The 25,779-nt window shown below is 39.8% G+C and overlaps 1 protein-coding gene across 1 annotated transcript in view; it reads right to left on the bottom strand.

Annotated features, from left to right (window-relative positions):
- The window catches only part of ALG1 (ALG1 chitobiosyldiphosphodolichol beta-mannosyltransferase), a 142,419-nt gene that overhangs the window by 93,427 nt on the left and 23,213 nt on the right, over positions 1-25,779 (bottom strand). Inside the window, exon 2 of the mRNA XM_063428825.1 lies at positions 6,768-6,845. Within this exon, the coding sequence (XP_063284895.1) occupies positions 6,768-6,845 (78 nt within the window). The remainder of the gene's footprint in view (positions 1-6,767; positions 6,846-25,779) is intronic.

Genomic DNA, 25,779 nt, shown 5'->3' with positions numbered 1-25,779 from the left:
TTTTGGGTAAGTCTTTGGCGGCAATCTCATCTAGCATAGTTTCAGTTAGTCCCTTTTTAAATCCAGAGATTAACCCACTATTAGTCCAGTCTACTTCGGAAGGCAAGGGTTTGAATTTCTATGGCATATTCCGAGATAGACCAGTTCCATCCTCTCTGCCTAACGGTTCAAACGTAAGTTTGAATTCCGTAAGCAACTCCTGGTAATTGTGTGCCACACTCCTATTACTCTCCCATAATGGATTGGCCCAAGCTAAAGCTTTACCTTTTAACTGATTCATCAGGTAACCAATTTCAGCTCTGTCTGTGGGAAAAGATCCCGATGAGGCCTCAAACTCCATTTGGTTAAGAAATCCCCGGCATTCTTGAATATTACCATCAAAATGCAGGGGAGGAGTAAGGGAGATAGTAGGTGCCTTGTGTACTATAGGTGGAGGTACATAAGGTGGAGGTGATGCCGCAGGTTGCAGGTGCGCTGTTCGGGTAAAAAGCGTACTGAAGGCCTGGGCAAATTGATCCATGCGGTGATCATTATCCTCAAGTTACCTTTCACAAGCAGCTTACACAATTCTACAGGATCATTACAGTATGATCCAGCATGTAGAATTGTGTAACACAGAGGACTCATAGGTAAAGTATACAGGACCTTAGAATGGCCGGACTAACGTACCAAAGAATAGTCAGAAATAGCCACGGTCAAGGGATACAGAAAGCGATACAACGATAAGGAAAAGCCAGGGGTCAGGGATGCCAGAAAACAGGGAAGTCAATATCAATGCCAAAGTCAAATAACCAGAAAAAACAGAATCAATAACGCGCTCTCGGACAACCACAAGGGAAACCACAACAGGGCACAGAGCAAGAGGAAAACTGGGCCTAAATACCCCGCCTGTGGATCTGATTGGTTGTAACCGGCCTTTGACCCGAAAGGCAGTTACCAGGTTCCTATTTGCATGATTGCTGCTCAGCACAAACACTCCTGTGGACTGATTGCTAGTCGGCACAACTTTTCCTGTCAGGACAGTAAATGCCATTAATCACATTTTTATGTGCAGATGAATACGTGACAGTTTGCTAGCTACGGTATACAAATCGATAGTTCCACCTTTTGTAAACTGATGTATCCATCCGTATTTTATTTTATTTTCTGTATATGATATTTACCATTTTAGATTGATTGATCGTCAGTTTTTTCCATATTACTATAATTGTTTAAAGTTTCTTATATTTATGTTTCAAAAACAGATTACGACAATGCATGATTGTATCATTTATTGATACTTGTTACCATTTTAAATCGAGACTCCTTTTCTATGTTTGTTTTATGTTACATAAAACTACACATTCTGCAAATATATACCTACGGCTTCTATTCCCAAAAATATAAAACGGAAGATATTTTACCTTCAAACATATTGGAAGAATTAAATAACGAGCAGATTGAAAGTTACTTAAAGGGACACTATAGTCACCTGAACAACTTCAGCTTAATGAGATTGTTCAGTTGAGAACTATAGCTCCCTGCAGCCTTTCTCATGTAAACACTGTAAACACTGTATTTTCTGAGAAAATACAGTGTTTACATTGAAAGTTTACATTGAAAGCTAGGAACACCTCTAGTTGCAGTCACTCAGACTGCCACCAGAGGGAATTCCGAGTTGATGGATGCGTAATTCGCATCCATCCACTCAGATGTGCTGTCAGCAGACAGGGCACTGTGCACGAGCATCCTGTCTCCCTGAGGCTGTCAGCATCGCGTGGGAGTCGGTTCGAGCTGACAGGCTGAAGGCAGGAGGATGCAGAGATCTCCTGACTTCAAACTGTAAGTACACTTATTTAAAAAATTTAGAGTGAGTGTGAGAGAGTGTGTGAGGGAGACAGTGAATGTGAGAGAGACAGTGAGTGTGATTGAGAGAGTGAGTGTGAGAGAGAGAATGTGAGAGAGACTGAGTGTAAGAGTGTGAGAGATACAGTGAGAGAGACAGTAAGACACTTATTTTAAAAATTTAGAGTGAGTGTGAGAGAGTGTGTGAGGGAGACAGTGAATGTGAGAGAGACAGTGAGTGTGAGAGAGAGAATGTGAGAGAGACTGAGTGTAAGAGTGTTAGAGAGACAGTGAGAGAGACAGTAAGACACTTATTTTAAAAATTTAGAGTGAGTGTGAGAGAGTGTGTGAGGGAGACAGTGAGTGTGAGAGAGACAGTGAGTGTGAGAGACTGTGAGTGAGACAGTGAGTGTGAGTGAGACCATGAGTGTGAGTGAGACCATGAGTGTGAGAGAGACCATGAGTGTGAGAGAGACCATGAGTGTGAGAGAGACCATGAGTGTGAGAGAGACCATGAGTGTGAGAGAGACCATGAGTGTGAGAGAGACAGTGAGTGTGAGTGTGAGAGAATGTGAGACTATGAGTGAGAGAGTGAGTGTTCGAGAGTGAGTGAGATAGTGAGACAGTGAGTCAGAGAGTGATTTAGACAGTAAGTGTGAGAGAGAGTGAGTTAGACAGTGAGTGTGAGAGTGTGAGTGAGTGGGAGGGTGTGAGACTGAGTGAGACAGTGAGTGTGAGTGAGACAATGAGTGAGAGTGAGTTAGACAGTGCGTGTGACAGAGTGTGAGTGAGACTGTGAGTGTGGGTGGGTGGGTGTGAGACTGTGTGAGTGAGAGAGTTTGAGAGAGACAGTGAGTGTGAGAGAGAGTTAGACAGTGAGTGTGAGAGAGACAGTGAGTGTGAGAGAGACTGAGTGTGAGAGAGACTGAGTGTGAGAGAGAGACTGAGTGTGAGAGAGATGGTGAGTGTGAGAGAGACTGAGTTAGACAGTGAGTGTGAGAGAGAGTGAGAGTGTGAGAGAGAGTGAGAGAGAGTGAGAGAGTGAGAGAGAGTGAGAGTGTGAGAGAGAGTGAGAGTGTGAGAGAGAGACTGTGAGTGTGAGAGAGAGACTGTGAGTGTGAGAGAGAGACTGTGAGTGTGAGACCGACTGTGAGTGTGAGAGAGACTGTGAGTGTGAGAGAGACTGTGAGTGTGAGAGAGACTGTGAGTGTGAGAGAGACAGTGAGTGTGAGAGAGACAGTGAGTGTGAAAGAGTGAGTTAGTGAGAGACTGAGTGTGATAGAGAGAGAGTGAGTGTGAGATTTAGAAAGAGAGATAGAAAGAAATAGATATATATATATATATATATAGAGAGAGAGAGAGAGAGAGAGAGAGAGAGAATAGAGTGATAGAAAAAAATAGACAGAGATAGATAGATAGATAGAAATAAGTAGACAGACAGATAGAAATAGATAAATAGAAATAGACAGATAGATAGATAGGTAGATATAGATAGAAAGAAAGAAATAGATATAAATAGATTGAGAGAAATAGATATATAGAAAGAAAAAGACAGATAGATAGAAAGAAATAGATATAGAGATAGACGCGGTAGAGCGCTCAGTGATCATTCATAGGGCGGTATTCAATGGCCCAATGCGCACCAGATCGCTAAGAGAAACGTCTGATTAAGCCCTGCTACTTCGTCATTTTGACGAAAAAGGGGGCGCGGCCTGACAGGGATCTCGGCGCTGGAACGCAGGTAAGTTTATATCATAAAAAGGGCTCGAAAATAATTTTTAATAAGAGGAGGATCATATAAAAGCAAGGAAGAAGGCTAGGGGACCTGTCTTTCTTGCTTTTATATGTTGACTATAGGGATCATTTAAATTCTGAAATCAGTTCTGTTTAAAGTTTCTGAATTAAAAGCAGTTCACTCCATGCTGTTGTGCCCTGCTCTTAATATAAATGGACTTTGTCATATTGAGTTTACCAGAGATACTCTACTCTTTATTGAACATTTCACTAAGCTTCTGCAATGTCACAAGATTTTTTTCCGTCTAGTGTTGCATTAATTTTTCACCAAGATCTTGTGGGGATGATGGGAGAGTCGGACCACTGTGCAAAGCCTTATCCAGCACATCCCAAATATTCTCAATGGGGTTAAGGTCTGGAGTCTGTGGTGGCTAATCCATGTGTGAAAAATGATGTCTCATGCTCCCTGAACCACTCTTTCACAATTTGAGCCGATGAATCCTGGCATTGTCATCTTGGAATATGCCCGTGCCATCAGGGAAGAAAAAGGAATAATCTGATCATTCAGTATATTCAGGTAGTCAGCTGACCTCATTTTTTGGGCACATAATGTTGCTGAACCTAGACCTGGCCAACTGCAGCAGCCCCAGATAATAGCACTGCCCCCACAGTCTTGTACAGTAGGCACTAGGCATGATGGGTGCATCACTTCATCTTACTCTGGAACAGGGTAAATCCCCACTAACCTTCCAGTTTTTCATAATGCATTGAACAGTTCTTAACCTAATTTTAGTAGTTTCTGCTATCTCCTTAGATGTTTTTTTGCTTGATGCATGTCAATGATTTGACCCTTCTCAAACAGACTAACATCTTTTCCACGGGATGTGTCTTTCAACATGGTTGTTTTACCCCTTGAGGACGGCGGGCGTGCTAGAGCATGTCCCCGTCGTCCTTCCCACTTACCTGGTGATCGTGAGGTCCTTGTGAGGACCTCACGATCACCTGGACGGCATAGCTATGAGAAGTTCATATTAGACACTGTAAATAGTTATTAGGTAGCCCTTGGTAATGTAATTGCTCCACATGATTTACTTTTTGGTCCTGTCACTCTTTTTTTTTTTTTTATTAATATTTTTCTATTATTTTACTATTCTGGTAAATATCCATTTACCTTGAGGGGTTTTGAATAAAATATAGCTCACCCTTTGTATTTCTATCACCATTATACTAAAGAGTAATGCTTCTCATACTGAGTATGTTTAAGGTACAGATATGTATGCCTTTTGTACAACTCAATATCTGTTGGGACGTGTTCCTCTGTTTAGTATGTCTTGGTACTTGTGTGTCGAGATTTTGCTGTCACTTATCCTACTATTTGACGCCCCACCTCTTATGTTTGAGGGTCTCCTTATACTTTTAAATTGTGCTGTGTTGCTTCTCACCTACAAAATATATCCCGACTTTTTAGCTCTGTCTTGTTTCTCTTATTTTACCATAAATCTTCTACATGCAGAAAGATTACCATTAGCCCATTACTATATTGAGAATGTTTGATTTATGATTTAAGTGCTGTAATATCAGGGCTTTGTAACCCATGGTATTGGTTATTGACGTAAATCTAAGACTCTATATAATAATAATAAAAAAGTATTTAACCAGGAAAGGTACATTCAGATTACTCTGGTTTCCAAGTACGTCCTGGGGATGTTACCTTAGCCCAACATCCAGGGGTTGTTACTATCACCCAATTTAATGGTACTCATTTTATCTACCTCGGAAGGATGAAGGGCTGAGTCAACCCTGCCGGGATTTGAACCTGCGACCCAAGGGTTAGAACAGATTCTGCTGATGCATTAGCCCACTGAGCTATTTCGTGGTGGGGGTGGAAGGGGTTTAAACACTCACCTTTCTCCAGCGCCGGGCTCCCTTGACGCTGGGGACTCTCCTCCCTCTTCTGATGTAATCGGCTGAATGCGCATGTGCGGCAAGAGACAGCCACTAGAGGCTGGATAAACCTATATGTAAACATAGCAGTTTCTCTGAAACTGTTTTGTTTACAGCAGGCAGGGTTAATCCTAGGTGGACCTGGCACCCAGACCACTTCATTAAGCTGAAGTTGTCTGGGTGCCTATAGTGGTCCTTTAATATTTAGCGTTGAACTCTTCTGCCCACTACTGCAAGGTCTTCTCAGCTTGTGCAGACGCCATCTTGGCAACTCCATGAGGCCTTGGGATAAATAGCTGCAGTAAGCACAACTGTAAATACTGCCCCGGTGGGGACCAGGATAACCCCCGTCGTTCTAAAGTGGGGGGATAAATGGGAAAACCAGGTATAGCTTGGCTCCAGGCAAAGGCCGCCGAAGACCCCAAGCAGCACGATTACTGGAACCGCCCGGCAATGTCAGCAAACTTCCAGCAGGCAACAGTAGGGTATTCACCCAGTAATAAGAGTCAGGCATAAGATAAAAATATTAAATTAGCTCAAATGAAAAGCTTATGAACAGTTGATTTCCCAGGAGCTCCCCATACGTGTGATCTGCTCGATTGGTGACCAAGCCCCACTTACCCCCCAGCACTTTAGGTACCCAGACCACTTAATCTCAGGGAAGTGGTCAGGGTAAAGTGCCCCTGTCCCTTTAACCCTGCAATGTAAAACATTGCATTTTCAGAGAAACACAATGCTTCCATTGCAGGGTTAAGACAACCTCTAGTCGCAGACTTCTAGAGGCGATTCCTGGACTCTAACACAGTTCAGCTCTGTGAAATGATGTTGGACATCCTCACGCTTTGCATGAGGGCCTTCAGCGTCTTGTGGATCCATGCTCATTAGTTTCTTCATCAGCATGACATTGGGGAATATGAGACCCCAGTGTTGGAAAGAGGTAAGTGTTAAAAGGGTTTTTTAACCCTTTCATGCTTGCGGGGGAGGAGGGTAGTATTCTTAACGCTCCAGTGATCCTTTAAGCAGCAACTGAGTGCTAATATAAATGATTAATTCATTCTGGTGGACTAATTATTAAACAGTTTAGAAGACTGAAGAAAGAAGAAGACATTTTAACAAAATGGTAACACATTTTACAGTTTATATTTACATCACAAATGGGTTTTACTTGCTCGGAAGCTTTTATACTTCTGTTACTACATGCATTATGTTACTAAAGTTAAGGTTTTGGCTGAATAATATAGAAATATGGAAAAGAAACAATTCACCTTTCAATGTTTTGATGTTCGAAATGGGGCAAATCTTTATCTTCTCATGATTCAGGACATTATGATGGGGATTGGTTTCTTAAAAACACAAGGACAACATTGTTATAATCAACAAATGTGCATATAGATTCAGTTTAATGACAATAACAATATCTACAGAACAGTTAGCACAAAGATAACAATTTCTATTTGACTAAAAACATTTTTGTATAGAAGTGTGCGTAAATGAGAAGGCGGAGCCTGGAGTCGTGGGAGGGGTTGCAGCCGGCCTATTTAAATCCACTACTCACCTTCATACCTTGCTGACAACGCTTGGTCACTTCCGGTTCCGGTCCAGACGGCGAGTCCCACTCACACTGAACGGCGGTAGCAGGTACTCGGCGGGAGTAACTTTTTCGGCGGGTAAACAGAGCGGTGTCGGCATCTCGACTGCCGGAAAGACGGGTCACACTTCCGGGGTTAACTACACTTCCGGGGTTAACTGGCCGGTAAATCGTGAGTACGGGCACGGGCATAATTACATTACTAAAAATGCATACAATACGGCGGGTACAATTACTGTCTGACCCAAGCAACAGTACGGTACCAAATCATACGGGTTATAAATCAGGCTACCGCACAAATTCATTCAGCAATGTCAATACGGTTCAATACTGCCATCTAGCGGCAGGCAGCGATATAACATGGAAAAAAAAAAAAAAAAAAACTTTATAATGTAATTTGTATTTAAACTGGGTTAAGGTTAAGGAAATTTAAAGTATGTCATATAAATGGATATATTTTATTAGGTCACCATGCATAATCCTTTTATGTCACACCAGTCACCACGTAAATAATAAAAGTGAAATGACGGTATGTTAAACTAGGTTAAGGTTAAATGAAGTTTTAATAGTATGTCACATAAAATAGATTTATATGTTATTATGTCACCATGCATAATCCTTTCATTATTACTAAAATATAATACGGGACATATGGTAATAATTGTTATAAATGCACGGATACATCAACATACGATTACAACGGGAATAATAATTTAAACTAGATAATATCATGTCCTTTCAGGCGGGTTGCTAACAGTTACTACACGGGAGCGACTCAGTATTAAGGAAATCTGATAAATACGGTACGTTCACGGAATATAACTCTGGTGACATTAATAGTGGATTACTGTCCTAAAGTTTACACACCAGATATTCAAGATAATTATGCCAAACCTATAAGGGACGCTGCGTTACAAATTACCCTCATACGTTACAGAATCTTCAAGACCAACGCTGGTTATTACGAGTCGGCAGAATCGTAGTACATATTACACCTTGGCCAGAATAGGTGTAATAAATAGGACCAAACGCTTAGGTGCGAGACAGGTAATAAGCAGGTATTTACAGGTTATTTCAATAAGGGGAAGGGGTATGCTTAAACGGGTGTTTTACGTTGAATATTTTCATCATAGGCCAAGCAAACTAGGCATATACAAGGACAGCCGTAACCTAAACATCAACGCATCAGGTACGTATTAGTCAAATATTATACCTACTACACGATATAGAATCTAACACGATAGTTGGGTATAGATAATGTACTGATAATTTTATAAACCTCACGACGATTAACGTCTAAATTACACTCAATACGGTGGTAATTTCGTTAGCCATAGCACTTAGATAGATTCCACGGTACTCAACCCAAAGTACAGAGAGGGCCCCACAAGTCACTCACAGATCACGTAATACGACGTACGAGGCCCACCTTCCTGCCACAACGCTTCGGTGGCACATACATACGACAAACGCTAAATAACAGGCCAATCGTCCCATCGGCAAGTAACATTACGTTAACAGCTTCAGTAGCTACTACTAGTTACTGACAAGTCGCTTCAAACACTTGTGTCATTTATATAGGATGTCTCACGCATCTGACATAGCAGAAGACGTCTCTCCTCCCAGCACGCCTGTTAGGCCACCCACCCCTTTGATGGCCCCAGCAGCAGCCGAGAACTCAGACAGTCCATGTTCATTGAGGTCATGGACTATTCCGAAAATTGCGGCGGAACTAAGACGTAGGGGTGTACCATACACGGCCACGGCAAGGAAAGCTGAACTGTATAGGATCATGATGACAACCCCAGAGGCCCCTCAACCAGGATCCAGCTCACAGGATAATATGAATGAAACTTTAGCTGGACTACAAGTCACCATGACTTCGATCCTAGCGTCAATTAGTAATATCAGCCAGAGAATGGACAGGCTGGAAGCACCCGAACCAGTTATCTTGGCACCAGACATCAATCTCACGCCAGAGGTTGAACACATAGCAGCACAGGGTAATGTGGCAGGGGCACAAGTTGCACAAAATCCTACCACTCATGTCATCACTCCAGCACACTTGGTACCTCCTAACATTAGGAAAGACATTTTAGAAGGGAAAGATGTCAACCTTATTTCCCTTCTTATAGCATCCCAAGACGTGATAGAGAATAAGACCTTTAATTATGGGGATCTGTCAGTGGTAATGAAAGCAAGAGACCCCAGACTAAGTAAAAAATTAACCATACCGGAGTTTGTCCTAGCTTTCGGGATTTATAGAGATGTGGTATGCACCAGTTTTCCACATCGTAGGGAAGAACTGGACTTGTATCTACACAAATTGGTGGATCTGGGACACAAGTACGGTGGCCATACCTTCTTTGAGTACCACAAGTCCTTTTCGGCTAAAGCAGCGGCAGCTTTGGTACAGTTCAACATAAGGACAGACTGGAGGCATTTAGATACGGAACTTTTTTGCCGTCATTTTGCTGGGCTCGTCCCACCGTCTTGTGCAATTTGTGCATCCAGTTCCCATTCCACCAATTTGTGCCCGAACGAACCAAGTCTTCCTACTACCAGCTATGCAGCTCCAGGTACCAATAATACGGACCAAAGGACATTCAAGGATAAATTAGTTTTCCTAGGAAAGGCGCAGATATGTAATAACTTTAATGCTGGTGGATGCAGCTTCAGCGCTTGCAGGTTATTACATGTCTGCACCATCTGCCACAGAGCTCACGCTAAAACGATGTGCCCCAACCGTTTATTCCCTAAGGAATGACTGACGGAGGTTAATGTAGATACACTGGCGTTTTACCTTAGTTCACATCCATCCAGGGACTTGGTACAATTTCTAATCACGGGTTTCACAGAAGGGTTTCACACAGGGTTGGTAGCACTGCCTTCAGGCACTATCGAATGCCGGAACTTACAATCTGCCACTACAGATCCAACAACAGTAGACGAACTGTTGAAAGCCGAAGTAGGGAATGGTTTCATGTTAGGGCCATTCACGAGGCCACCATTCACTTGTTGGAGAACCAGCCCAATAGGCGTGGCACGGGGCAAATACAACAATAAAGCACGTTTGATTATTGATTTGTCAGCACCTCATTCAAGCACCACACCAAGCCTAAACTCACTCATACCTTCATCCGAGTTTTCATTACAGTACGCCACAGTCGATAATGCAATACAGGCCATTCTGGGAGCAGGAAGGGCAGCGTGGCTAAGTAAAACTGACATTTCTAATGCATTTAAACTGCTCCCTCTGCACCCCTCTCTATGGCATTTGCATGGAGTTTGGTGGAAGGGATTATACTATTTCGCTAACCGACTGACATTTGGGGCTAAAAGTAGCCCCAAATTATTTGACGTTTTTGCAGAGACACTGTGTTGGCTACTGCTGAATATCTGCTGTTGTCCAGTGGTGATACACTATCTGGACGACTTCCTTACAGTAGAGAAACAAGACACGATACCACACAGCATTAACAAGACGGTGGCATTATTCAAGACATTAGGCGTACCCGTGGCCGAGAACAAGACTGTGGGACCCACCACCAAGTTAACCTTCCTAGGTATTGATTTAGATTCAGCAGCCATGCAAGCCAGCCTGCCAGCAGACAAGGTTCAGAGAATCCGGGTAGAGATCGGGTCATTTCTCGATAACGGCACAACGTCGAGGAAGGATCTTCAGTCACTCCTGGGTTCTCTGAACTTCGCCATGAGAATAATACCACAGGGACGAGCCTTCATATCACGTCTCCTCAGGTTATTACCCGATTTACCCAACGATGACAGCAGGGTTACACTGGACAGTCAGGCTAGGGCAGATCTGACTATGTGGCACCATTTCCTGTCAGACTGGAATGGGAGGAATTTGTTCATCCCACCACTAACATTAGAGTCCTCAGTGTTATGGACAGATGCCGCAGGTCAAACAGGGTTCACAGCCATCTTCGAGAATAGATGGTTAAGGGATGCTTGGCCTAGCGAAGCAATAGGCTTACCCGCATTTACTAAAACTTCGGCACTTTTTGAAATCTACCCCATAGTGGCAGCAGCAAAAGTCTGGGGCTACTTATGGGGTGGTAAAGCTGTCAAATGCTACTCCGACAATACAGCGGCTTGCGAGATTCTGAACAAAGGCAGGTCTTCATCACTGATCATCATGAGCCTGGTCAGGAGACTTACATGGTTGGCAGCCACACACAATTTTTTCCTGACTTGCATACACATACCAGGTCACCAAAATACAGCAGCTGACGCACTATCCCGTTCAAAATTGCAGGTCTTCAGACAGCTACACCCAACAGCGGAGGTTTGGCCAAGCAAGGCACCGCAGTTCAGAGACCTCATCCTGGACTAAAAACAATCATGGAACATGGGGAAATACTAATACAAGCCTCACTATCCCCAAACACCAGACGCACATACAACCGTGCCTTAATCTTACTGCATAAGTTCATTTCCGAATATGGTATCACGAATCATTACTGTTTAAGTACCTTAGTGGCATTCACCTCTTTTTGCCATCTTAATTTGAAACTGGCACACAACACCATAAAACTTTATTTAACAGGAATACAGCATTATGTAAGTAACACATATCCTGGTATAAAAAACTTCCTGTCCGCACATCCCATAAAAAACATGCTAAAAGGCATACAACGCCTAGACAGCCCTAAACCCACTACACGGTTACCAATTGACGCAGAAAAATTCAGGGCCTTATCAGACATGTTAGACACCAAACCCTTCGACAGTCAAACCAACAACACACTTAAAACAGCCATATACTTGGCCTTTTATGGGTTTATGCGTCCTAACGAACTCACACTTAATAATATCAATAACAAGGAAAAAATGCTGCGGATATCACACCTAAATAAAATAGGTGATCACTACACCTTATCGTTAAAACAGTCAAAAACCAATCAAGTAGGACCACCTCTTGACATTCAGTTCTACCCAACCGGCAATCAGTGGTGCCCCGTACACTTGTTCAATATATACATGGCAGGTAGAGTGGACCAGCCTAAACAAGCTCCTCTCCTCACCATACACGGTCAACCATTGACTACCTCAAAGTTCGTCAAATACGTTAGATTACTATTCACAAGAATCGGGTTCGATCCTGCAGCCTATACTGGCCACTCATTTCGTATCGGAGCAGCCACATCCGCCTCCAGCCAAAACATACCAGTTCACATTATTAAAAGGCTTGGACGGTGGAAATCTTCGGCATACCATCGTTACATACCACAACCAGAGAAAGAATTGAGGCTTGCGTTCACACAGTTGGCTAAATGATGAATCCGTTGTTAATGATATATGTGCATACGTAATAAAGTGTGGAATATAAATTCTCTTTTTGCCCTCTTTATTTACAGGCCAACCCGTACGTCGGTTTCGGCACACCTCAACCGACTTAGTATATTCTAATATGTTTATAGATATAAGTTGCAGTATACGGCCTTCTTCCCTGACCACAATGTATATATATACAGTTAAGATTCCTGGGTGCCATGTATCGGACATACTTAGGAAATGGTTTCAGGGACCTGAGGAAAGTCTCAAGCTAGGATTGAAATACTGACCAACTTTTTTTTTTAAGCACACAATGTGATGTTTTTGAGATTGAAAAATGAAGCAAAGTTTTTTACTTTTAAAAGTCTGTGAGTGCTACCAACTTTTGTTTATTCTGTAGGTATACAGTGAGGGAAAAAAGTATTTGATCCAGAAATCCAAAACAAAAACGCATGTCAAAAAAGTTATTGATTTGCATATCAATGAGTGTAATACTTTTAGAAAAACTTAATTTGGAACTCAACTGCAAGTGAAGCAATAAATTTGATACTGTCACTTTAAGAAAGTTTGATTTATTGAATTTAGGAATTGTCACTTTAACCCCTTAACCCCTTAACACCGCAGCCAAATGTACAAGTTGTGAACAGAACAAAACGTAAACAAAACCTGGCATTTGCGCTATATGTCTGTCCAACCGTAATTCACCTCTTTCATATTAAATGTACCCCCCCTTATTATATATCATTTTATTCAGGGGAAACAGGGCTTTCATTTAACATCAAATATTTAGGTATTGAACATAATTTAATATAAAAAATATATTAAAAAATGGGAGAAAAAAAGAATTTTTTAATTTTTTTTAGTTCTATGTGACATTTTAACTGTGGATGTCAAAATACTGTTTGCTTTTACTGCAATACAATACACATATTTGTATTCAGCGATGTCTCACGTGTAAAACAGTACCCCCTATGTACAGGTTTTATGGTGTTTTGGGAAGTTACAGGGTCAAATATAGCGTGTTACATTTGAAATTGAAATTCGCCATATTGGTTACGTTGCCTTTGGGACTGTATAGTAGCCCAGGAATTAAATTTACACCCATAATGGCATACCATTTGCAATAGTAGAAAACCCAAGGTATTGCAAATGGGGTATGTCCAGTCTTTTTTAGTAGCCATTTGATCACAAACACTGGCCAAAGTTAGCGTTAGTATTTGTTTGTGTGTGAAAAATGCAAAAAACGCCAATTTTGGCCAGTGTTTGTGACTAAGTGGCTACTAAAAAAGTCTGGACAAACCCCATTTGCAATACCTTGGGTTGTCTACTATTGCAAATGGTATGCCATCATAGGGGTAATTTTCATTCTTGGGCTACCATAGGGTCACAAAGGCAACGTAAGCAATCTGGCGAATTTTAATGTGAAAAAAATGAAACACAAGCCTTATATTTGACGCTGTAACTTTTGAAAACACCATAAAACCTGTACATGTGGGGTACTGTTGTACTCGGGAGACTTCGCTCAACACAAATATTTGTATTTCAAAACAGTAAAAAGTATTGCAGCAATAATATCGTCCGTGTAAGTGCTGTTTGTGCGTGAAAAATGCAGAAAACGTCACTTTTACTGGCAATATCATCGTTGTAATACATTTTACTGTTTTGAAACACTAATATCTGTGTTCAGCAAAGTCTCCCGAGTAAAACAGTACCCCCCATGTACAGGTTTTATGGTGTCTTGGAAAGTTATAGGGTTAAATATAGTGCTAGCAAATTAAATTCCCTATACTTTCGGCATGGGTTGTCAGGCAGGTCCCGCTAATTGTAATTAATTAGGATACCTAATTATGTAAAATTATTACATAAATATATGTGTAGAATTAATATATGTATATATATACATATGTGTATATATACGTATATATATATATATAATTTTTTTAAAATATTTTTATTTTTTTATAGGTATATATATAGTGATATATACGTATATATTTATGTATATAGATATATATATTATGATATATATATTATTTTGTTCTACGTGTATTTTGATATAAATATATATATTAATATCACAATACAGTTAGAACGAAATAACACATCTATATATTTTTTAATTATTTATTTTTAAATATTTTTCTAATTTTATTTTTTTTACGTATTTACATATATTTTTTATATATTATATATAAATATATATATAACAATAATTATATATATATTTAATCAGTATCAGTCTACGTGTAATTTGATATTAATATATATATATATATATATATATATATTTATTAATATTTAAATACACGTCGTGTATGTGTAAATGTGTGTGTGTGTGTATGTGTATATATATATACTTAGATCATATATACATAATATATATGATCTAAGTATATTTTATTTGTAACTGTAATTTTTTTTATTTCTTTTTTTAACTAATATTTTATTTTTATTACAGGACAGGGGGCAATGACAGTGTCAGCCAGTGATTTCACATCACTGGCTGACACACAGGATCAGTGATCACAGTGACTGCCTGTCACTGTGATCACCTCCTGCAGATTGGGTAATTGACCACAGGGGGGAGTGCCTGGGTGGTACAAGCACTCCCCCCTTCCAATCTGCAGGGGGATCACTGTGCCAGTTACATGTGTCAGCCAATAGGCTGACACATGTAACACTGATCGCAGTGACAGGCTGTCACTGCGATCAGAGAGCTCTGAGATCGCAGTGACAGCCTGTCACTGCGATCTCAGACCTAGCAGATCGCGGTCACTGACCCCAGGGGGACTGCCTGGGGGGCCAGGTAAGTCCCCCGACCGCGATCTGCAGAAGGGGAAAGCCGCCGGCCGCATGTGTCAGCCGATTTGAAATCGGCTGACACATGCTGAAAACTGGTCGCAGTGACAGCCTGTCACTGCGATCAGAGACTGCAGATCGCGGTCACCGGCCACAGGGGGGTTGCCTGGGGGGCCAGGCATCCCCCCAGACCGCGATCTGCAGCGGGCGATTAGCGCCGGCCACGTGGGCGGCCATTATGGCGAGGACATACTATTACGCCCGCCGGCGTTTAGAGCCGGTTCCTGCAGGGCGTAATAGTACGTCCTCCGGATTTAAGGGGTTAACCCCTTCAGGACGGAGTCAATAGTGCACGTTCTGATCAAAACAAAACGTAAACAAAAACTGGAATTTGCGCTATGTGTCTGTTCACCCGTAGTTCCCCTCTTTCAAATTATATGCACCCACACTTATTATATATCATTTTGTTCAGGAGAAACAGGGCTTTAATCAATCATTAACTATTCATATATGGAACATCATTTATTATGAATAAAAGTAAAAAAAATGTGAGAAAATAAGATTTTTTTTTAAATTTGCATTTCCGTCTGACATTTTAACTGTGAATGTCATAATACTGTTAGGTTTTACTGCAAAAAAAATGCACATATTTGTAATCAGCGATGTCTCACGAGTACAACAGTACCCCCCATTAACAGGTTTTATGTTGTTTTGGAAAGTTACAGGGTCAAATATAGAACATTACATTTTCAAATTGAAATTTGCCAGATTGGTAATGTTACCTTTGAGACGGTGTGGTAGCCCAGGAATGAGAATTACCCCCATAATGGCATACCATTTGAAAAAGTAGACAAGCCAAGGTATTGAAAGTGGGGTATGTTTAGTCTTTTTTAGTAGCCACTTAGTCACAAACACTGGCCAAAGTTAGCGTTCATATTTGTTTTTGTGTGAAAAAAGCAAAAAATGAATATTTGGCCAGTGTTTGTGACTAAGTGGCTACTAAGAAAGACTGGACATACCCCACTTGCAATACCTCGGGTTGTCTACTTTTGCAAATGGTATGCCATCATGGGGGTAATTCTCATTCCTGGGATACCATACGCTCTCAAAGGCAACATAACCAATCTGGCAAATTTCAATGTGAAAAAAATGAAATGCAAGCCTTATATGTGACTCTCTAACGTTCCAAAACACCATAAAACCTGTACATGGGGGGTACTGTTATTCTCGGGAGACTTCACTAAACACAAATATTAGTGTTTTAAAACAGTAAAACATATTACAACAATAATATAGACCATAAAAGTGCAGTTCGCTTGTAAAAAATGCAAAAAACGTCACTTTTACTTAAAATATCATCGTTGTAATACAATTTACCAGTTTGAAACACGAATATTTGAGTTCAGCGAAGTCTCCCGGGTAAAACAGTACCCCCTATGTACAGGTTTTATGGTGTCTTGGAGAGTTACAGGGTCAAATATAGTGCTTGCAAATTAAATTCTCTGCACTTTCTCCCTGTGTTGTCATGCATGTCAATCAAATTTTAATTAATCAAATCACATAATTACGTTAAAAGATTATTTAAATATACATGTAGAATTTTAATATATATGCATTTATAGGTATTTAAATTCTACGTGTATACTGATGTAATCTTTTATGTAATTATATGTATTTATCTATATATATATATTTGCGGTTATTTGCATTTTATATATAGATAGATATATATAGAATGTCATTCTAAGTGTATTTTGTTACCGATATATATATATTAATAACAAAATACAGTTAGAATGAAATTACATATGCATATATAATTTATATTAAATTTTGTTTCAATATTTTATTTATTTATTTTATTATTTAATTTATTTATTATTTTAATTATACGTATTTATATATAATATATATATGTACATCTATTATATATATAATATATATACATATTATATATATGTAATGTCATTCTAAGTGTATTTTAATATTAATATATATACTTATATTAATATTAAAATACACTTTGTATGACGTTACATATATATAATATGTATATATATTATATATATAATATATATACATATTATATATATATATAAATGCATTTTTTTATTTTTACACATGTCTAATTATTTTTTTTAATTCTTCCCACCAGCAGGGGGACTGTCTGATATTTCAAACAGTCCCCCTGCTGGCATATCCACAGCCAGCTATAGGGGGCCATGTGATCGCTCTTTGAGAGCGATCACATGGCCCCCGGGGGCCTCATTTGCCGTGGGAGGGCTGCCTGGGCTGTGAGGCAGTCCTCCCGAAGCGGATCGCGGCGGAGGTAAGTATAACTTACCTCCTGGGGCTGCAAGCCGTTACGGCGTGCTATGCCGTCATAACGGCGTTAAAGCCCACTTAACCCGTGACGGCATAGCACGCCGTAACGGCGTTAAGGGGTTAAGGACTGAGCCAAATGTACACGTTGTGAACAAAACAAAACGTAAACAAAACCTGGCATTTGCGCTACATGTCTGTCCAACTGTAATTCACCTCTTTCATATTAAATGCACCCCCCTTATTATATATCATTTTATTCAGGGGAAACAGGGCTTTCATTTAATATCAAATATTTAATATGAAAAAATGGGAGAAAATAAGAAATGTTGTTATTTCTTAGTTCTACATGACATTTTAACTGTCAATGTCATAATACTGTGTACTGAGTACCGTATATACTCGAGTATAAGCCGACCCGAATATAAGCCGAGGCCCCTAATTCTACCCCAAAAAACTGGGAAAACTTATTGACTCGAGTATAAGACTAGGGCGGGAAATGCAGCAGCTACTGGTAAATTTCTAAATAAAATTAGATCCTAAAAAAATTATATTAATTGAATATTTATTTACAGTGTGTGTATATAATGAATGCAGTGTGTGTGTATGAATGCAGTGTGTGTGTATGAGTGCAGTGTGTGTGCAGTGTGTGTATGAGTGCAATGTGTGTGTGAATGCAGTGTGTGTATGAGTGCAGTGTGTGTATGAGTGCAGTGTGTGTATGAGTGCAGTGTGTGTATGAGTGCAGTGTGTGTATGAGTGCAGTGTGTGTATGAGTGCAGTGTGTGTGTGAGTGCAGTGTGTGTGTGAGTGCAGTGTGTGTATATGAATGCAGTGTGAGTGTGTGTGATGCAGAGTGTGTTTGTGTATGTGTTGGTGGGGGGTGGGCATTTTGATTGTTATTTTATTATTATTTTGATCATGTTTTGTTATAATATTATTTATTGTATAGTAATTATTATTTTAATTTTTTTTTATATTATTTTTTTTTATTATTATTTTTAATATTGTATTATTATTATAATTTATTTTTTTTCATCCCCCCTCCCTGCTTGATCCATGGCAGGGAGGGGGGCTCTCCTTCCCTGGTGGTCCAGCATTGGTAGTTCAGTGGGGGGAGAGGGGGGCTGGCAGAGCTGTAACTTACCTGTCCTGCAGCTCCTGTCAGCTCTCTCCTCCTCCGCGCCGTCCGGTCAGCTCTTCTGTCAGCTCCCAGTGTAAGTCTCGCGAGAGCCGCGGCTCTCGCGAGACTTACACTGGGAGCTGACCGAGGTGCTGAACTGACCGGCGCGGAGGAGGAGAGAGCTGACAGGAGCTGCAGGAGAGGTAAGTAACGCTCTCTCACAGCCCCCACAGCCCCAGTCTGTATTATGGCAATGCAAATTGCCATAATACAGACTATTGACTCGAGTATAAGCCGAGTTGGGGTTTTTCAGCACAAAAAATGTGCTGAAAAACCCGGCTTATACTCGAGTATATACGGTAATTAAAACATGATCACATAATGACCAGCATAGAATATAGCATAAAATGAAAAGACCCATCACCATATTCAGAGCAAGAGATCAATATTATTTTATATGATAATAAATATGTCCAGTATTAGTTTAATAAGGAGAATCTATCGAAGGAGACGACTGTCCAAATAATCCCTTATATTTTTTTAACCATTCACAATGCCATTCTTTTTTCTTGGAGATAAAAATCAAATTATTGATCAACTCATATTCCATCGAAATTTTAAACATAATTTGATCAATCAATAACCGTTTATGAAACGGCTTTGATGATTTCCATTGTCTCGCAATAATAATTTTGACAGCAACTAAACAATGAGTGGCAAAACAAATATCTTTTTGTGATTTAAATTTCCAATTAAGGTGCAAAAGAGCAGAGACAGCATTTTCCGTAATTCTGTTTGCAGTCATAGACGTAAAAATATTGAAAGAAATATTGTAAATGCTTTCCTATGCGACCGGCTGAATTTGCGCGCGGCTCCTGCCGCACATGTGCATTCAGCCAATGACGTCGCGAGGAAGGAGGAGAGGAGGAGGAAAGCTCCCCGCCCGGCGCTGGAGAAAGGTAAGTGTTTAGCCCCTTCCTCTCTCCAGAGCCCGGCGGGAGGGGGTCCCTGAGGGTGAGGGCACCCTCAGGGCACTATAGTGCCAAGAAAACGAGTATGTTTTCCTGGTACTATAGTGTTCCTTTAAGGGCTTCCAACATGGATGCTGCAACAGACGTGATCTTTTTAATAGATTGGTCACTAAATATAAATTCTAATTTTTTAGCAAATATAGAAGAAGAGTTAATAAAATTTTTATGAATAAAATTTTTTATCCGAAGATAGGTGAAAATTTCTCTCCGTGGAATATGAAGGGTGTCTGTAATGCACTAAAAAGGCAATACATTGTCTCCCTGCATAATATCTGCAATCTTTAATTTGTCGGCATTGGCCCAGTACTTTAACGAGAAGTCTTTTATCATTATTTCTAATATATCGAGTGTACACGACTTAGGTATAAGATTATTAAGGCCTAATTTTTTCTTAATTTCTAACCATTCTTCCAAAGTTTGGGATAATGTCGTCAAACTAGTTAAAGAAGAGTTCATTAAGATGTTCCTTGTAACTGTCCAAATATAATGTTGTAATTTTTCTATATGGGCCACTTCAGACTCAATAATAAACCATGGTTCGGAAACCTGCTTAGGGTCCTGCAAGGTATATATATGCCTAATAATATTTGATTGATAACTATAGATAATGCTAGGAAAGTTTAGGCCACCATTAGTCAATTTTTTAGTTAGAATCTTCTGTCTGATTCTAGGTTTTTTGTCGTTCCAAATAAAATTATTAAAGCTTGATTGAATCATTGCTAACCAGGGTCTAGGGACCTTAAGTGGAATCATGGAGAACAAGTATAACCACTTAGGAAGGAAATATGCATTAATAATATTTATTTTACCTTGCCATGAAGTTTCAAGATTTCTCCACTTTTTAAGTTTGAGATTCATATTTCTCATGAGAATCCAAACATTCCTCTCCATAATACTAGAAACATTAGCAGTTATAACCAATCCTAAATAGTTTATTTCTGTGTCTGTCCATATAAATCTATAAGTCTAGGATAGGGTGTTTATCTGGTCATTGTTCATGTTCAAGAACAATACTGTAGATTTAGTAATAGTGAACTTAAAATTTGAAATACTGGAATATCTATCGATTTCATACATTAGAGATCGTAAAGAAAACTCTGGAGATGTAAGAATAACTAGCGCGTCATCCGCATGAAGTGATATTTTAACATCCACCAGTTTCATATGAACACCTTTAATCAATGGATTGTTCCCGATGTTTATAGCCAAAGGCTCAATAGATAAAATATACAACAAAGGAGAGAGGGGGCACCCTTGGCGCGTACCATTTTTAAGTGCAAACCAACCCGCCGTAATGTTCGGACCCACGGTTCGAGCGGAAAGAGAAGAGTACATAGCATTATGTATCCAGCCTATAAACCCAAAAGCATTTAGGACCTCACTCAAGTAACCCCACCCGACCCTGTCGAACGCTTTTTCAGCGTCTGATGACAGGGCCTGGAGGGGGAATCCGTCTCTATTGGCCAAATCTACAATATCTATTATTCTCCTAGTATTATTAGAAGCTAGCCTACCCGGGACAAACCCAATCTGATCCGGGTGAATCAGATTCGGTATAATAGTCTAAATTCTCTCAGCAATGATAGCCGCATATATCTTCATATCCACGTTAATTAACGCTATAGGTCTATAATTACTGGGATCAGAGCTGATTTTATTTTGTTTCAATATTGGAATAAGATTAGATTGCAATAATTCACTTGGAAAAGATTCATTTAATGCTATCTGATTAAACATTTCTGTTAGAGGATTGATTAATAAAGACTGCATATGTTTAGAATATAGATTCGAGAAGCCATCAGGACTCGTAGTTTTATTAATGGGTAGTCTATTTATTTGAGATTGAACTTCATCGGGCAAAATGTTTTTATTTAGAGTTAATAAATCCTGGCATGGGACTTTTGGAATCTGCGTATTAGCGAAATAATTTTGAATATCGATTAAATTGGGAGACAATTTGAGATTATACAAATCTTCATAAAATTGATTAAATCTCTCCCCTATTAAAGAAGGTGTTGAATAAACCTTTTGACCATCAATCAATTGTTCCACTCTGTTTTTTGCATATTGATTTTGCAGTCTTTTAGACAAATTTTTATTTGCTCTGTTTCCTGTGTAATCATTTTTTAATTTTAATTTGTGAATATTTAATTACATTTTTTGTTCGACTTTTAAATTAATTTGTTTTTGTAAAGCATTTAAATAGTTTTTTATTTCTGCAGAGGGGTTCTGTTTATTTAATTTGGATAGATTAGAAAATTCAATATACAGATCAATTAGAGTCTTACCATTCTTTATCCTCATTATATGATCTAATTTAATTAAATACCCTCACATAACCGATTTATGTGTACACCAATTATTTGCTGGGGATGTATCGGAAGAACTATTTTCTAACCAGAAATATTTAAGTAATTGAGTTAGTTCATCCTTACTCTTTAGATCATTAATAAGAGCATAATTTAATCTCCAAGTCGTACGGGCCGGGGGAGATTTATTTCCGAGATCCATTAATATGAAGCTGTGATCTGACCATCAACTCTCTTTAATTTTTATTGAATTGCATAAAGGAATCGAATTTGCATCAACTAAACAAAAATCAATCCGTGCATATGAACCATGTGCACAAGATTGATGAGAATAATCTTTATCCAAAGGATGTAATTATCTCCAAATATCATGAAGATATATTGTTAACAAATATTATGAGTTTTTTTAGCCTGCTTAACAGTTATTTTATCAATTGAAATATGAGATATATGCATCTTATCTAATTTAGGGTCACAGGGTCGCCAGCTACGATTAAATAGGGTCACACAGTTAAAGTCGCCAGCTACGATTAAATGTCCCTTATATACCTTATCAACTCGCTCCATTATTGTCAAGAGTTTGGCCGTAGGGTCTACATTAGGCAGATAAACATTGACTAACGTATAAATCGTATTATCAATAGCACAAACCATAATTATAAATCTGGCTTCTAGATCTAATTCAATATGTTGGATTTCAAGATTTATATTACTATTGAAAATGATCGCAACTCCTCTATTTTTTTTATCAATTAATGAAGCATGAACAATAGTTGTAAATTTATCACCCCCCCATCTTTGTTTAGAATCTTTAAGCCAATGAGTTTCTTGTAAGAATGCCACTTGTATATTATGTTCAATAAGGGAATTGTACAGTCTACTCCTTTTTTTATTTGTATTTAAACCCTGGACATTTATAGAAAAACATTTTAACATCTATTATTGTCAACAGTTTCCTAAAAGTATCTTGTGCTCTGAAGTGAAAAGAAAAAAAAATAACAGAAAAACAAACATACTACACATAATATTGAGGAGATGGATCTGCACAGATCCGACGCTCACGAACAACATTAAACAAATTTGAAAGAACATAGTTCTATTAAACCGTGGATTTCCGTAGAAATCGACGGAAACAGTGTAGTAACACTACACAAAGAGGGGCTAACCATCCAGGGAAACAGGACACAACCTTGGAGGTTCACAATTAAATCTAGCGGAGTTCGCAGAGAATGAACAAAAAAAAAAAAATACGGGCGTCATGACGTGCTGACGCACCTACGTGCGACGCCGCTGTGACGGAAGAGGAGAGGCAGCCGCCTGCGATGGCGGGATTCGATGCAGCCGTCCTCCGATGATCCGTTTTTGTTCCCGTCCCAGCCTTGAGGGATTACTGCGGTTATCATTTACTGCTAAATAGATTCAATGTTCCCTCGACGGTAGAACCTCGACGGTAGAATTATACCTTGTGCTACCTCGGTTTTTTATAGACCACCAATCTCATCGAAGGAAAATTTTGATTGCTGGGAGACACGCTAAACTTTATGAGACTTCATGGATGCCGTTGCCCACGTGTCTCTCAAGGATCCGTAAGATGTTTTCAACTTATCTGATATTATAGATTTAAAAATTCGTATGATAATTCAAGCATATAGATCAGACTAACTTCTACACAACATATCCTCAAAAATTGTGTATTTACCAAGAAGAAAATCTATATATTCTTGTTTTCCAGACATTTCTTATATTATTAGACACACATGAAAAATTGGTTTACCGACATATTTAAAGGGCAAGCCTAAAAATAAGTGTGCAAATTCAACTCTAAACCCGACTTTATAATTCCAAATTGGCTAATTTAATTAAATACATGTGGGTTTGGAAATACAACATTATTTACTCTGGCTTCAAGAAAACCCAATGATGTTAAATCCTCAGCAAGAAATGATAAAAAGATGCCTCTCAAGATAAATCAATTAATATTTATTTCTCCCCTCAACACCATGAAAACCTGAAACAGAAAACGAATGATAGCGATTCCAGTCTTGATACGCTGGAAGCCGAGGGGAAAACTACTACTGAAAAGGATCAAATAACGTCTTCTATACTGCATACTAGTCTAAGATCAAACTTGGAAGAAATAAAGATTGAATTGGCTACGATTGCAGCAGAAATTAAATCAGAAATCAAACAAGAGATAAATGTCCTTGCTGCTAACATGCAGAGAATTGAAGGCCAATTTAAAGAAATGGATTTTCAAGTAAAATTTCTTACAGGTGAAAGCCAGAAGGCCCATAGTAAGATTTCGGCCCTCTTACTCAAATTAATTGATCTGGAAGATCGTAGTCGCCGAAAAATTTTTACGTTTCAGAAATATACCGGAGAAAGACACACAAGAAGACTTAAAACAAACTTTGCTGGACTTTTTTGCAGTCTTGGGAATTTCCTTCGATCCACATGACCAGATAATAGAAAGGGGTCATAGGTTGTTTAAACCCCAACCTATTCAGAATGATCTGCCAAGGGATATCATTGCTTGCTTTTTTCATATGAGTTTAAAGAATACATATAAGCAGGGGTGTATCCTGGTTTTGTGCTGCCCTAGGCAGGACAAAACTCAGGCGCCCCCCTCACCCCCACCCGCCACCCCCACCCAACCCTTCCCCCGCCTTCTAAATACACACACACTGACAGATACGCATCCATTAGCTAACTGTTAGCTAATGGATGCGTATCTGTCAGTGTGTGTGTGTGAGTGTGTCTGTGTGTGAGTGTGTCTGTTAGTGAGTGTGAGTGTGTCTGTTAGTGAGTGTGTGTCTGTTAGTGTGTGTATGTCAGTGTGTGTGAGTGTCTGTTAGTGAGTGTGTGAGTGTGTCTGTTAGCTGCTAACAGACACACTCACACACTCACTAACAGACACACTCACACACTCACTAACAGACACACTCACACACACTGACATACACACACTAACAGACACACACAGTCAGACACACACACACACACACACTCTAACAGACACACTCTCACACACACACACACACACACTAACAGACACACACAGTCAGACACACTCACACACACTCTCACACTCACTAACAGACACACACACACACACTAACAGACACACACACACACACTAACAGACACACACACACTAACAGACACACACACACTAACAGACACACTCACTCACATTAACTCATTTTTTTTTATTTACCCCCCCAGCCTCCTTACCTTTGGGAATGCTGGGGGGGTTCTCCCTCTCCCTGGGGTCTAGTGGGGCTGCCGGCTGCTGGGCTGGTTGCTGGGCGGGCGGGCGGCTGGCGAGGGAGCACTTCCTCTGAGCTGTCTGCTCAGCTCCCTCGCGCGCCGCAGAGTGAGGCTGGGAGGCGGAGCCGGAATATGACGTCATATTCCGGCTCCCAGCCTCACTCTGCGGCTCCCTCGCCAGCCGCCCGCCCGCCCAGCAACCAGCCCAGCAGCCACCAGCCCAGGATGTCTGTTAGCCGCAAGGCTAACAAGGCATTTGCCCTGGGCGTTTGGGGGCGGCTTTTTTTGCCGCCCCCTGGAAAATGCCGCCCAAGGCAAATGCCTTGTTTGCCTCGCGGCAAATACGCCCCTGCATATAAGATATAGGTGGTTATACCCCTTAAAATTATCTTTGACATATGAGGATAAAAGAGAGACTTTTGATTCAAATTTAAATCTAGTTGAATGGATGAAGATTAAGAAAATATTATAGCAGATTTTAAAAAGTAGCCTAAAAGGTTTAATTTATTTATTTATCTATTTATTTAAAAATCTTTA

This window comes from Pelobates fuscus, chromosome 8 (assembly GCF_036172605.1).
Source record: "Pelobates fuscus isolate aPelFus1 chromosome 8, aPelFus1.pri, whole genome shotgun sequence".
Taxonomy (NCBI): domain Eukaryota; kingdom Metazoa; phylum Chordata; class Amphibia; order Anura; family Pelobatidae; genus Pelobates; species Pelobates fuscus.
This window is presented reverse-complemented; position numbering and strand designations above follow the sequence as displayed.